The sequence below is a fragment of the Labrus mixtus genome, chromosome 8, assembly GCF_963584025.1.
Source record: "Labrus mixtus chromosome 8, fLabMix1.1, whole genome shotgun sequence".
NCBI classification, from domain to species: Eukaryota; Metazoa; Chordata; class Actinopteri; order Labriformes; family Labridae; genus Labrus; species Labrus mixtus.
This window is the reverse complement of record NC_083619.1, coordinates 27,628,016-27,642,832: the sequence shown is the minus strand read 5'-3', so window position 1 is coordinate 27,642,832 and position 14,817 is coordinate 27,628,016. Positions and strand designations below refer to the sequence as shown.

The 14,817-nt window shown below is 41.1% G+C and overlaps 1 protein-coding gene across 1 annotated transcript in view; it reads right to left on the bottom strand.

Annotated features, from left to right (window-relative positions):
* vipr2 (vasoactive intestinal peptide receptor 2) overlaps positions 1-14,817 on the bottom strand; it is a 45,790-nt gene that overhangs the window by 16,111 nt on the left and 14,862 nt on the right. Inside the window, exons 3-4 of the mRNA XM_061043558.1 lie at positions 6,906-7,019; positions 4,722-4,813 (exon numbers count right to left, since the gene is read on the bottom strand). Coding sequence (XP_060899541.1) covers positions 4,722-4,813; positions 6,906-7,019 — 206 coding nt within the window. The remainder of the gene's footprint in view (positions 1-4,721; positions 4,814-6,905; positions 7,020-14,817) is intronic.

The following is a 14,817-nucleotide window of genomic DNA, read 5'->3' as shown; positions in this document are numbered from 1 at the left end:
ACCTTGATACAAAGACACAAAAACTTTAATTCAAAGACATAAAAAACCTTGATACAAAGACACAAAAACCTTAATTCAAAGACATAAAAACCTTGATACAAAGACATAAAAACCTTGATACAAAGACACAAAAACCTTAATTCAAAGACATAAAAACCTTGATACAAAGACATAAAAACCTTAATTCAAAGACATAAAAACCTTGATACAAAGACATAAAAACCTTGATACAAAGACATAAAAACCTTGATACAAAGACATAAAAACCTTGATACAAAGACCTAAAACCCTTGATACAAAGACACAATAACTTTAATTCAAAGACATAAAAACCTTGATACAAAGACACAAAAACCTTGATACAAAGACATAAAAACCTTGATACAAAGACATAAAAACCTTGATACAAAGACACAAAAACCTCGATACAAAGACACAAAAAACCTTGATACAAAGACATAAAAACCTTGATACAAAGACACAAGAACCTTGATACAAAGACACAAAAACCTTGATACAAAGACACAAAAACCTTGATACAAAGACACATAAAACCTTGATACAAAGACATAAAAACCTTGATACAAAGACACAAAAACATCAATACAAAGACACATAAAACCTTTATACAAAGACACAAAAACATCAATACAAAGACACATAAAACCTTGATACAAAGACACAAAAACATCAATACAAAGACACATAAAACCTTGATACAAAGACACAAAAACATCAATACAAAGACACATAAAACCTTGATACAAAGACACAAAAACATCTGATATTCTTTCACTTTCTCTGTAACATTTTAAATTAAGGACACAATATTCACCAACACTGTTAGTAGCATACAGGCTGCATATTAGTAATTATAGAGCACTTATTAGTACCTTATTTTGCACGACCATAGTCTGTAGCTAATAAAAGCCATTAAAGGAAGAATAAGCGATTTTTGATCCATTAGATGTCGCCATAGAGCTCCAGCATGAAACCAAAACAAACTGCTGTTTTGAATTCTCCACTAATCCTCCAGCGACACACCTCCAACCCCTCTCCACTCGCGTTCGCACAAAGGAGTGTAGAGCAAGACAAAGCGAGCGGTAAAAAATGTTTCAGGTCGTGCTCCATAATCCAACGGTAAACGTGCCACATCGGAAACGATTCACTGTTGCAGTGTTAGATGACATTTCACCGTGACATTTATACGATCGTACGAGAGTATGCAAACGGCCAGGTCTCTCGTGCAACGCAGAAAAATCCACTTGTACAGTTTTTGAACATTTGGGTAACCTGAGTGTCTACCTACCCACAACATGTGAAATAAATCCATCCAGTCCTTTGTTTGTGGTCTACATAAGTCTTACAACACAGAGACAAATGCTCTGTTTCAAATGTGCTCTCCTTGTGATGTCACAGTGGGATTCTGGTATCCCCACCCATGGACTCCACCCCCAGCCTAGAGCAAAACTTTTTTGCAGCATTGCCATTTTTATTCTCTCTACAGAGGAGTGATGTCTACCTGGAAAACTCAGGGGGGGTCATTGCATTTAAAGAGACACACACACCAAAACGGAGCGTTCTGAGAGAAACCTCCTCTGGTAGCACAGCACAGATGTTTCATTTAGACCACAGGGGGGACTGTTTGAAAAGGTGGAGAAGGGGGATAATATGTCCTCTTTAAAGGTCCCATATTCTTCTTTTCCTGGTTTTATATGCCCTTTAGTGTGTTTTCCAAGTGTCCTGTGCATGTTTAGGCACATCTATTTGCAAAAATTCAAAGTCTGCGGAAACGTGGCTTCTCCTACGTCCTCCTGTTAGCTGTAGCATTAGCTGCATGTAACGCTCGGTTCTAGCCCCCCTCGAAAAATATTTGTCAGTGCGGCATCATTGTCAGTGTGATATCGTTGATCTAAGCCCATTGGCTCGTTGTAGCAAGCCCTGCAGCTCATGTTGAAATTTCCGACAGAGCGTGCTGAGCAACTGACCAATAACGACAGAGCGGATCAGCAGACCAATCAGAGCAGACTTGGCCCACGTGGGGTCTAACAGTGTGGGCTCAACAGAGTGTAGCTGACGGACTCAGAGCGGAGAGAGAGCAAGGAGGAGATGAAAACAGACACTTTTTTCAAACTTTAGCTATTGTGAACGTACAAAAATAGGTACATAGATTAAATATACGAAAAGGGCATAATATGGGCTCTTTAAATATATATTTTTTCCATGCAAATGTATGAAAAAGGAAGGGGGGTTTTAAAATGGGTTTTGTTAACTCCTCCTTTTAGAAGTTCTGTTCCCCTTCACAGAACATTGATAACAGAGTGTGTCCAGCATGTGATGAAAGAAGGTGTTTTGTGCTTTGAATAAACGTTCGTATCTGATGTGAAAACACTGATTAGAGAGTTGGAGGACTAAAAGAAGAGAGACTGTTTTGTTGCTGTGATCACTGTTCTTTTTACTCTGTGCCAGAAAAATTCCTGTTTTGAAAATCAGAACAAAGACATTGAAATGTTCCCAAAAGATATGTGTGTGTGTGTGTGTGTGTGTGTGTGTGTGTGTGTGTGTGTCTGTATGTGTGTCTGTCTGTGTTCTGTGTGTGTGTGTGTGTATGTGTCTGTGTCCTGTTATCTTGCTTCCTCAAATAAAAAAAGGTGTTTGATTTCCCTTCCTGAGCTCCTCTTGTTAAAATAAAAATCAAAGTGTGTTTGTTTGCGATGACGCTCAAAAATATGTGACGTTAAAAATGTGTCTCCTGTGAGAGAACGAGAGAGAGAGAGAGATGTCCAATATCATGGATGCAGAAGTGCAAAATTCTCGCACCGACTGAAACGGCTCACTGTGTAAAGCCTGGCTTATATTCTCTCCGGTCTGTCAGGTATTTTTGGTTGTTCCTGTTATTGTTCCTTTTATTTTGGAGCTGCATATCTGGAAATCAGTGGCATGCTTTTCTAAACAAACACAACGTAGCATTTAAGAAAAGAGAAAAGATAAAACATGAAGTCTGTTCTGTGGATGTCACAGTATGGTGCTCCTCCTAGGTCTGTTTTCAGAGAAAATATGAGCAGTGAGTTTCTGTCTAAGTGGTTTCTGTCTTTTTCCTCGTGTCTAGCCTGTAATGGCACAGCTCAGAAATGTTTGAAATGATTTTTTTACGAGATGTCTGAGTCCTTCTCTTTCACACAGCCATCCTCGTCCTCCAGTAATCCACGAGAAGTCTCTAAGAAATAAATGCCCTCTCCTGTCCTTCAAAGTAAAAGTGCTGGAGGTGGATGACGAAAAACCACTGCTGTTCAGAGGACTTGGGAGACGAGATGAGGAGGAACAGAAAGAGAAGAAGAGTTGAAGAGGTAAAAACTGAAGGTCGAAAAGCGAGAGAGCGACAGACATGCGGGGGAAATTGAGGGGAGAGAGTTAATTGAACAAGCACAATGGGTGATTCAGAGAAGGGCCGGTCGTGACCCGAACTGAACTGAGGTTCGGGAGCAGCAATTATCACAGTCAAGGCCAAACCAGGTCAAACGTTCTCCTCAACACAAACTCATTTTCCTTCTGCTTCCTCAAACAGGTTCAGGTGAAGAAGGAGTCACACTGCATCCACAAAACTACGTTGGTACCCTCAGGTATATGGTACTGAAGATTATCCACAATAAGCTAACATTTCTGTAGTCTCAGTCATCACCGTGTTGGTGCAGATCCAAATCAGAACAAAAACGGGGCACACATCTCGTGCTAGCTTGCAGACATATCAGGTTTGGAGATCAGGAGGCAGGTAGACTGATAATAAATGGGTAAATTATACCTTTAAAATAAACGGTCCTTTCATCAATAAACCTGCAATCTTCTCTGCAGGAAGCGCCAAAAACAATCCTGACTCTCATGCACAGGTCGTCACAAATACATCACTGCAAGGCGATAACTAAAGGAGGTAACAAGCCAGTTAATGGGGGCGTTGGAGGGCCTAGCGCTTATGTCACGCTTGGCCCATGTGCCGTGGGTTTGAATCCGACCTCAGTCCTTTGCTGCATGTCATCGCCCACTCTCTCTCCTCACAACAAATCAATAAAGGCAAAAAGGCCCAAAAATTTACTTAAAAACCAAAATACAAAAGAAAAATACAAACTAGTTAAGGTGAGCAAAGGCTGTGATACCTGCTAATTAGTCCTAGCATATAAAGATCCTTGAGCTCAGAATTTTTGGATAATTTATAAAACGAATAATTGACAACCCAAGACATGATTCTCCAAGAGGCTGCAACAACAGAGGTTAAGTTTAGTAACTGGATCAGCTGTGTTTATGTCTAGCAAATAGACAGCAGTCACTCCAAGAGGCCACGCCCCTGCTAATGTATAACGTTAGCATTCACATCTTTTAAAAAGGTGCTGTAGCAATCTAAACCGTTTTGTGCACCTGGCTGTAAACATTTTTATTTTGGCTGCAGAGTTGAGAAATTTAAAATGGGCCCAAATGAGGACTGATTAATTTTTGTAGCCAGCCTCGAGTGGCCACTTTAGGAACTGCAGTTTTTGGCACCTGCACATCTCCCTCATTTTTCATTCACTAAAGCTGTTTTTTTACATATGCCCCCCTTCTACAAATATCTAGATAATTTCAGGAGGACTGCTCTGGATATTCTCCTGACCTGGTTGTTCACATTATGCTCCTCACAGCGGTAGACAGCAACAAAAAACAGGAGAGTAAAAGACAACAGACGTTTACTGTACCTTGTCCTTACTGGTGTCTGACCCACACACGTTGGAGATGTTCGGGAAAACATCCGACCATTCCCCTGACGAGCAGTTCCTGCTAATGTTACCTGTGAGAGAAGAAGAGAATAAGTACACAAAATGGTCTGCGCACTTCATCTTCTGAAGCATCTGAAACCTTCCTCCTCTTGTCTTCGTTAAACCTCGACAAAAAATGTAGAAAAATTCTGAAAAAAATGATGGTCAGGCTGACCAAAAAAAAAACAGTAAACAGAATATTTTTTAAAAACTGCAGTTCCTTCAGAGGCCACTAGAGACTGGCTCAGAGCATGAGTCAATCCCCATTGATCCCAATATAAAGATTTCCAACTTAACAGCAGAACTTAAACACGTTTACAGTCTGATAAAAAATAAACAGCTTAGATTTGCGGTCTGCATTTAACCTTTGCCCGAGCTACAGCTGCCTGTGTCCTGCATTGTTGTGTTAGCATGCTAATGTTAGCAGTCTTTAGTTAGCTCATAGCTTCATATTGCACAAAAATTGACACAGAATGAGTGTGATCTAAAAACACTTAGTTGACATCCAAATAATCAGTGAGTATGTTCTTCTTCTCTCTAGTTCTTGACTAAAACAGCTTTTATACAAAAGGGGAGGAGCCGGCCGTCCCGTCCATGTAAACACGGCTCTGACAACAACACAGCCAGCGGGACTCGAGCTTCTCCCTCATTGTAGACAGTCATGACTCAGGGAGACGTTTACACAGGATAGAGTTAATTTCTGCTGTATTTATGTGTAAAATGTTTCACATCCTTCCTTTAAAGTAACATTACCCAACACTGGTCAACACACATTATTGCAAAGTGATATTCTTTAAGGCACATCGAGCTCCTGAGGGGTATTTGATTGTGTGTTCTTATTACAAAATCCCTGCAGTGCACTGAAAGTTCATCTCGTTTGGAAATTCCCACAATGCATTGTGAAGAAGAACTAAGCATCTCTGGCTCAGTGACTGGAAATAACGTCACCACACTTCTGCTTCAGCACACTCTCAACAAACCGTCCTCACAGTGTCACAGTTAAAACCGCCTACCTTCTCTGGTCCAAACAAATCCAGAGCATTCAGGAGCAGAATCTAAAGTTAGAAGGAGGACATACTGGCTGCTGCATTGTTGTCAGAGAAGCTTCAACATAGCATGTTGGTAATTTTATGATTTAGTTATTTTGATTACATCATTAAGTCTAAAACAAGAGACATTCAGACGTCAGGATGCTGCAGATGAGATGTGTTCACTTACATAATGAGTCTTTAGTATTTCTTTGAAATGATGTCACTTCAGGAGGGTTAAAATCTGTCCCACACAGAAGCGTCAGTGTGAGCGTTTGGCTGCGAACAAGCTGCCAGGTTCTTACAAATGTTCAGCACCTCAATGTAAATCAGAGCACGGCTCATCCAAACCGCCATCTGGCCACCGGGCTAGACAAGGTCTGACTGATCAGCAGGGACTTCACTGCACACATTCATATGTTACAGAGGGTAAGAAGAGGGGAATGCACAAGGTAAAACGAGGATAGTTTGAACTCTAAAGCTCGCTCTACACTTTGATCAGTTAGTGTCAATGTTTTTGCTTTAACAGTGAATTAAAGTTGTTGTTTGAAGATATGCAAAGAAAAGAAGTTGAGGAAGATATTGAACGACTCAGGAGCTCCTTCAGTGAGCGATTAGTGATGCCACCACTGCAGCCACAATCTACGCATCTGTCAGACCATCTACAAAGAAAAAACAGCGTCTTTTAACTTATCGTTTGAGGATTCACTGAATTCTCCTGATTTCATTCATCTACCCAAAATGAGTCCCCATGATTTTCAAACTAGTGAAAGGTTTAATCCAAACACATAAAGTCCATAAAGATCCAGAAAACTCAGCTAATCCGCTGAACTTTTGATGACACCTCAATGAGAGCCTTTGTTGAAAGGAGGTGCCTTCCCCTGTTCTGACGTCCATTTGCACGAGTCTTGTAGCCAATTAAATTATCTTAACATGGATCTGGCTGCTTCTATCAAGTGTCTGACAACAAAACTACAAAAAGAGCAGCACCTCCACCTCAGCTCAAAGACATCCATGCACAATATATCCACAAAAAACAGAAATAAGTGCACACACTCATGAGTTATTATTGACTGTGAATGAATGAACAACTCACCATTTCTGCCAAAAACTGTCCTGAGAACTCGGGGACACGGGATGGTGATAGTCTCTCCGGACTCAGCTCTCTCCCAGCATGCAATGTTGTCCCACTCGCCTTTACATCCCGACCCTGTCAAAAAAACGAAACAAAAAAAAAACAGAACGCTTTTATATCACAGGATCATTAATAAAAGTGTTAACGATGGAGGAAGGAGACGTGCTGCATGGCGCTGACCGCCGACCTGAGAGGTTTCTAGATGTTAGGTCAAGCAGACATCAACAGGAAAGACCCTCAGCACAACACATTCAGGTGAAACATAAATAAATCAAATCTTTAAACACACACACACACATTACTGTTGGGGTTTTGTTGTTGTTGGTTGGGTTCTTATGGTTGTTGTTATGTTTGCTTCTCCACTGTCCTGTCTCTACAATAAAGGCACAAAAAGCCCCAAAATAAATGTCATTATAGCATCATATAGCGTCTGACAGGGATAGTCTCCAGCTGTGAGGAGCATAATGTGAACAGCCAGGTCAGGAGAATAATCCAGAGCAGTCCTCCTGAAATTATCTAGATATTTTCAGGAGTGCATATTTGCGAAAACGGGTTAATCGTGATTACACACTCGCAGAAAACTCCTGAAAAGCTCCTGATGCCACACTTTTCACTCAGACTTTGTCCAAAGTTTCTCCTGACAGACCTAGTATTTTTTCTGCAGAAAGTCCCCAGAGGGCTTAAGTGAGAACGCAGCAGCAGGATATAATCAGGAGAATTCACCTCCGCTCCTTTCTCATTGTAATAGTTTTGATTGATACTAATTTTGAAAAACACTTGACCCTAGATCTGTATGATCTGTTAATTCTGTTTCTGGATGGCAGACGTTAATAAAGGGATGTGCTGACTGACATGAAAGGCTTCTGTAACGCTTTTGATTCACGCTGACTGACCCCCCAAAAAAGAGACAAACACGTGCAAACGACCACGATTCTGTTGAAGTAGAACTTTGTGACTGCCGTGAGACGAGGTTGAACTGACATGTGGAGGATTTAGAAGCAATCAGGGAGACTTCATGAATAAAAAAAAGACATCAACAACACACAAACAGCCTCCTCCCAAAAATAGCTCTCCCAGGTCCCTGCATGAGTTTTAATGGGTGCAAAAGTGCTGACGGCGAAACTGAGCAGTAAACAGTCAGCGATAGATGAACAGAGACAGTGTGTTTTGTAAAATGTAGCTGCCGTCTCAACGTCCCGGCTGAAGAACCACACAGACAAGACAGACCGCTATGAGGGCATCAGACCATGAAGAATGAAGAAAAAAAAGAAACTGCTATAAAAGGAAAGCTATTAGTGTCAAGACGAAATATTCCAGCTGAAGGCGATGATATTCAGAACAGACCAGCGTGGTTTTCTTCATCTTTGTCCTCCTGTCTCCATTAAGGCTCCGATGGTGTGTGAAAATGTTGTGGTGCATATAGGACAGAAGTTTTCAAAAGTGTTGGGAAAGTGAGCCTCCCCTGAACGGACACAGCGTCCAGGAGGCGTCCTAACCAGATGCCCAAAACCACCTCAACTGGCTCCTTTCCACTCCAACTTGGCTCCTCCTATCTCTAAGACTGAGCCCCGACACCCGCTTTGGGAAACTAATTTCAGCCGCTTGTATCCGCGATCTTATTCTTTTGGGCACAACCCACAGCCCGTGACCCTGGGTGAGGATTGGAACGAACATGGACCGGTGAATCGAGAACTTTGCCTTCCTTCTTCAATATTAAAAATGAGGGTCAGAAGCACAAGAGGCTAAAGACTTCAGGATAATAAAAAAAGAATAATATGGTCTAATATGCCGTCTCCTTAAAGGGATACTTCACTTCGTTGAAACATGAATCTGTATTGACATTGGGAAATACATGTATGTAGAAATGTGAAATAAATTTTGAAGTTGGTGCCTTCTTGGCCGAGAAAAGGCAGAAAGTGTCTTTTTGGCTCATGTTGATGAAAGACGCCAACTCCCAGAATGCACAGCATCGCGGCAGCAGTCGTCTCGCCGCTAAATTTATTTTTTCGCCATTATCAGCTTTCTCCATAGAGCCTGTTAGCATAGCTTCCAAGCAATATGGCGGACGTTAATTTTCGATTCTGGGAGTGAGTTCCCACCCACTGATCTGTGATTGGTCTGTAGCTTCAGTGGTCGAAAACATGAGGAACTAGCGTTGTAGTTTCACCCCGCTAACTGCAACAGCAGGTGACGCAAAAATCGTAATTTTTGCGTCACTGGAAGCTCCTTTTCAGACTCAGAAATACAAAGATTTCTCATCTCAGGGGAAAATGAGGGCGGGATGCACGACCATTCAAAAACACTACCAGGTTTCTAATGATACAAAGATTAATGCAAATGGGTGAAGTATCCCTTTAAGGTTGTTCTGACCTCCCACTTCAATGCATTTTGTCTCCTGTTTGATTTATAGTGTAGTAGCTGAAGATTTGTCTTCCCCTTTGCCTCGCCGTCGACGCTCGACATTCGGTTCATCAGATCACTGAGCAGATTTTTCAAAAGACAAGCCAGAGATTAGAAGAAAGAAGTGAATGTTCAGAGGTCAACAAGTTGTGAAAGAAAGGGACAAACAGAAACACAGAGAGAGAGAGAGAGAGAGGGAGAGAGAGAGAGAGAGAGAGAGAGAGAGAGGGAGAGAGAGGGAGCAGATGTCTTTGGGGTAAAAACAGCTCTAATGCAGATCTGAAGTCATCAGTGCATACCCGCTAAGTGAGCCTTCCTCTTTGTGTGTGCTTTCACAGAAACTCTGAGAAACACATCAAAGACGAGAATGAGAGCAGCGCAGCGCACATCTGGGGGGGGGGGGGGGGGGGGGTATTCGTCTGGTTGAGGATTTTTTTATTCCTCATTCACAAACAAGGAAAGGCTGACTGAGCGTGGTTAGCTTGGCCTACTTTGATTCATTCAGTACAACAGACTTGTACATCCCTGTAGTAGTACAGTATTCAAAATAAGGTTCTTCTATACACAGGCATGTTTCCAACCCTCTGAAAACAGAACTCACAACGACGCTACATTAGCAACGTTTTGGTACTGAAACGTTGAGGATGTATTCTTCAGTCTGCGAGAGTTTGCCTGTTGTTTTTGTCAGCTTTGGTAACTTTTTCTCTCCTTTAAGGCCGTCCATGACCTCGCTCCTCTGTGCCTCTCTGAACTCCTGCACATCAACACACCCACCTACAAGCTCAGGTCTTCTTCTTCCATTCACAGTCACTGCACCTATACCCCCTGCCCGACTGATGACCATGGGGTCCAGAGCCTTCAGACGCTGGGACCCCCCTCCCACCAGACACCCGTAACATCGCTTTCTATTCTGTTTCAAATCTCATCTCTAAACAAACAAACTGGTGTCTTCTGCTCGATCATTATCCATCCAGTCTCATGAATCCTCTTCACAATGATTTTACACTCCTTACATTTTTCTTCTTAAAAGGTGCAAATGTAGATTTGGTGGTGAATTTTGAAAGTTGGAGAAGCGAAACAATTATATGTGATACTTTCTGAACTAAATAAACAAACCCTAACCCGCTAAAAAGCTACCAGGAGAGTTACTTCTTTTTTATACTGTTGCAGGCCCACCATCATAACTTCTCGTGTACCATTTTATCTTCTTTTTTGGTAACTTTTTCTCTCTCCTTTAAAAGAAATATGCAACTTTTTCATCCAGCAGATGTCGCCCCTTGAGCACCAGCATGAAACCAAAACAACTCGCGCTGCATTGTTGTGTTAGCATGCTAATGCTAGCGCTCTTTAATTCGCTAGTATCTTCACACTGCATGTAAATTTCGATGAGATGACATTTGGAGAATTGAAAAACTTCTATGTTATATTTTCTGAACTGAATACACACATTTTATTCAAAGGAAAAAAATGGATCCCTGGAACCCTGTTTGGAGCTAAAAAGCTAGCAGGAGAGTTACCGTTTCACTGTTGTGCGCCCCCCACCATAACTTCTCGCGTAGCATTTTATCTTCAAACAGTGTTCCAAATTTTCCAATGAGGACAGTTTGTGTATAGAGTTATGAACATAGACCACAGAATCCGTACACTTCTCCAACTTTCACATTTCTCAAAATTCCATAGTGCACCTTTAATGTTAATTTTTTAAGCAATTTATTGTTACTTTGTCGTTCATTTTTATCTCTGCTTTTTAAGGTGACCGCGATTGTTTTGAAAGGCGCCTTTATATAAAACGTATCATTATTATTAACTGAAAACAAGAAATGATTTACTTTCATTTACTTTCATTTGATTTACTTTCAATTTTGAAAGTAGAAATTAACATGTTAACAGCCTGGTACAAAAAAATGGTTTTGGTCTTAGTTAATTTTTTTCATCTGCACTCACTGTACGATGGGAGAATTTCTTTATAACTCACAGATTTTGATTTCATGAAGGATTCGAGTTATGCTTAGTTAAAGGTGTGATGGTCTTGGCTTTGAGCAGCCGCGTTGTTGTGAGGAGGCTTAAGGTCCGCCTCAGCTCCAGCTCTTTGCCTCTCATCATGGTTGACCACATGTTTGATCGAGTCCTCCAACATGGCAGCCACCATGGATAAGCTTCTAAAACAGCCCTTCAGAAAACCAATGGCCAACGTCTCTCAAACTGCTTCCATTAAACTTTTGAGTCTATGGAAATAACAGAATATTGTTTGCCTCTCTTTTGATTTTCCCCTAGTTTCACATTGAAGTTTAAGTTCTGGTATCGTCACAACTACTTGTTTGGAAAAGCAAAATTATCCTGATTTTCGGTCTAAACCCGGGCCCTGTTTGTTGAAGAAGTCGGTGTCATGTGAGGTTTGGAGGGTTTTGTCCCCCCCCCCCCCCCCCCCCCCCCGATAGAGCTCAACATTTAAGTGTCTTGTTTGGAGATGTTAAGCAGAGCTGCAGAATCAGACAAAAGCATGAGAGCCTGTTAGCCCGAGCGAATGAAAGAAATCAACCCTGAAAGAAAACTGCTTTTCCCAGCAGATTTTTTTTCCCCCGCGGACAATTTGAGCCATGTTATTATTTAGCTCTTCTTCGTGTCATTGAGCTTTAATTAACACAGCAGGGGGGGAATCGGTTGTCCAGAGAGCAAAGTCAGCCTCGTTAACACTGCAGGAACACTCAGGCTAACACAACACTGCTTTTTTAGGCTTCACTGTCGCGTCTGTAAAACATACACACACAAAAAAAACAACAACTCATAATGAATTAGTTTTTCGTTCACAATCCGCCTCACATAAGACCGCCGACTGCGAGTAAGAAGATAATTACCGTAAGTACGTGACATGACTGCATGAGCATTTTAGAGGTAGATAAGCTGCTGAAACATTCAGAAGGAAATAAAGGTTTGATCAAACCGTCATATTTTAAACTGATCTTTTAGCCGATGATACTTCTTCTATTCTTCTAATTACGTCATGCCCCCTTCAATACTCACTTCATTTGTTTGCTCCGTTGGATTCATTTATGGTTTTATTTATTTTGAAGGTTTTTAATTAAGCAGTTTCTCTTCTCGATTTATTACTTTTATCTCTTTTTATTGAGTTCTGTTCCTTTTCACTGCTCCGAGTGCTTTTACCTTCTCATTGCCTTGAATCTATTTAAAGCTTTGGCTGTTTTCGTTTATTTCCATTCAAAGCTAATATGACCCTCTCTTATCTAATTTTTAAAATCTTTTTTAAGAAATCTCTTTAACAGCATCTTACCACTTTTTTTTATTGTTTCTTTCTCTTTTAACTGCTCACTTATCTTCTTGGATCTTTAGTCCTCTTGGTCTCGAGTTGCCTGGGTTATTATGAGTTATATTGAGTTATTATTGTTGCTGATGATGTCCGGGGGTTCTGTTGTTTGTCGGGTTCAGTTGTTGTTGGATTCTTTGGCTTTATGCTCCTTCTTGTGTTAAAGCACTTTGTGAAACCCTTGAGTTAAAAAAAAAGGTCCTGACGCCCAGCCGCCACCATCGGACTGTGTCGTCCCCTCAACCACCGCCGTCCTCATTCATGCACATCCTGCTTCGACCCAACCTTAGGGGCAAGGAAGTGTGGACAACAGGAACGCGAGGAATATAAATCATTCCTACATATGATCCCATATTCTCTTTTGTAAAGCGTCTCGAGATAACACTTGTTATGAATTGATGCTAAACAAATAATGATTGATTGAAAAAAAGTGCTAAACAAATCAAGTTATTGTAAACTCAAACTAACTGGTTTTTACATCAGTACAGTTACAGTTTATCTCATTATTAAGAAGGAGTCAAAGCACCTGGATAATGAAGCAAAAAGTATGTTTTCACCAGGACAGAAATGTCAGAAACAAGTATTCTTCACAGGAATGAGTCTTGCTTGAGAAGAAGAACTCGTAAAAAGATTGTGCAGGCCTCACTGTTTCCAGTTTTGGACTATGGAGACGCTCTATGAAACTGGATGTCATTCTTCAAAGTGCTCTTCGTTTTATCAATGGTGACAGTTTGTGTACTCACCCATGCGACCTGTATCACTCTGTGTAGCATTTTGTTTATTTATTTACACAAGGCTCTCATTGGTCAACTCCCCCCCTTACCTGACTTCCCATCCGTCTACAAAAAACCTCTATCCGTACCACCAGATCTCTAAACTGGGTCAGTCTAAAAATACAGAGAGTTAGGGGCTTAATGGGGAAAGAGTGCTTTTTAGTGTGGCTGCAGCGTGCCACACAGCGCTGACACAAGAGTCCCCGCGGTAATTATAAATGAAACGTGTAACAGCATCAACAAACACACATAAGGTTGTTGTTCTGAACCGTTAAAACAGAGTGTTTTATTCTGATATTTAACCAGATGTTTTTATTGTTGTTTCGGTGTCTGACTTCCTGTCCCGCTCGATCTGCTCTGTGGTTCATTAATGCGCCGTACTCCAGATAAAATAGAAGCTTTGCGCATCTTTTGCAGACGGGGAGCCAGTGGAAGCACACACACGGACTAAATTAAAAACGGAGTGTTTTATTCTGCAAAAGTAACCGGGTGTTTTGAATGTTGTTTCGGCGTCTAACTTCCTGTCCCACTTGATCTGCTCTGTGGTGAATTGATGCACCGTGCTCCAGCATCCGGTAAAAAGAGAAGCCTTGACTAAATTTCAAATCTGACCAATCATCCATCTGGTGGAATTTAGGGGTTAGTTTCCATCTCTGGTTTCACACTATGTTTTTAAAGAGCGTGTGACTGAACTACTGAAGGAAAGTCTTTGCAAGGTAACTCTTCAACCAGAGCGTATTTGCATCAGTCTGTGTGTGTTGATGAATGTTTTTGTTGTTACTTTAATCTGTGTTATATATGCGTTTTTTTATCGTCTTCTTCTATCTTTTCATGGCATTGCTGCAGGGCACTCCTTGAAAAGAGACCTCGCACCTCTCTGTGTGTTCTCCCTGCTGAATAAAGGATAAATTAAATTAAGATTCATGACGGATACAGGACAGTGTTCTGACATACATTTATCAGGAGTTTTTTTCTGTTTCGCTCAGTTCATCATACAACAGATTAGATTGGCTTTATCAAAAACTGTGCAGACTCTGCAGAATCCCTGCGTCCAACATCAGATTTCTAAAATACATAAAGGAGGATTCTGTGTATGTTTAATTTTAGTCTTGTTGAATTATGAGATTGTTACTCCGTCTGACCAAATATAGACATGAGATATAATCTGATTAGTCATCTTCAGAGGTCAGGTGAGGTGAGTCTCGTATCCACATTCCCCACTGCATCCCACAGAAACTCTGAGCCCCGCATGCATTCATTCAAAAGGAGACAAAAAATGGCCTGACCTGGAATCTGCTGCCGTTTCATTTTATGCAGAAAAACAGATCAAATGTTGGACAGAATACAAAATGTGGGATTAAACGCTGATGTGAAGGCT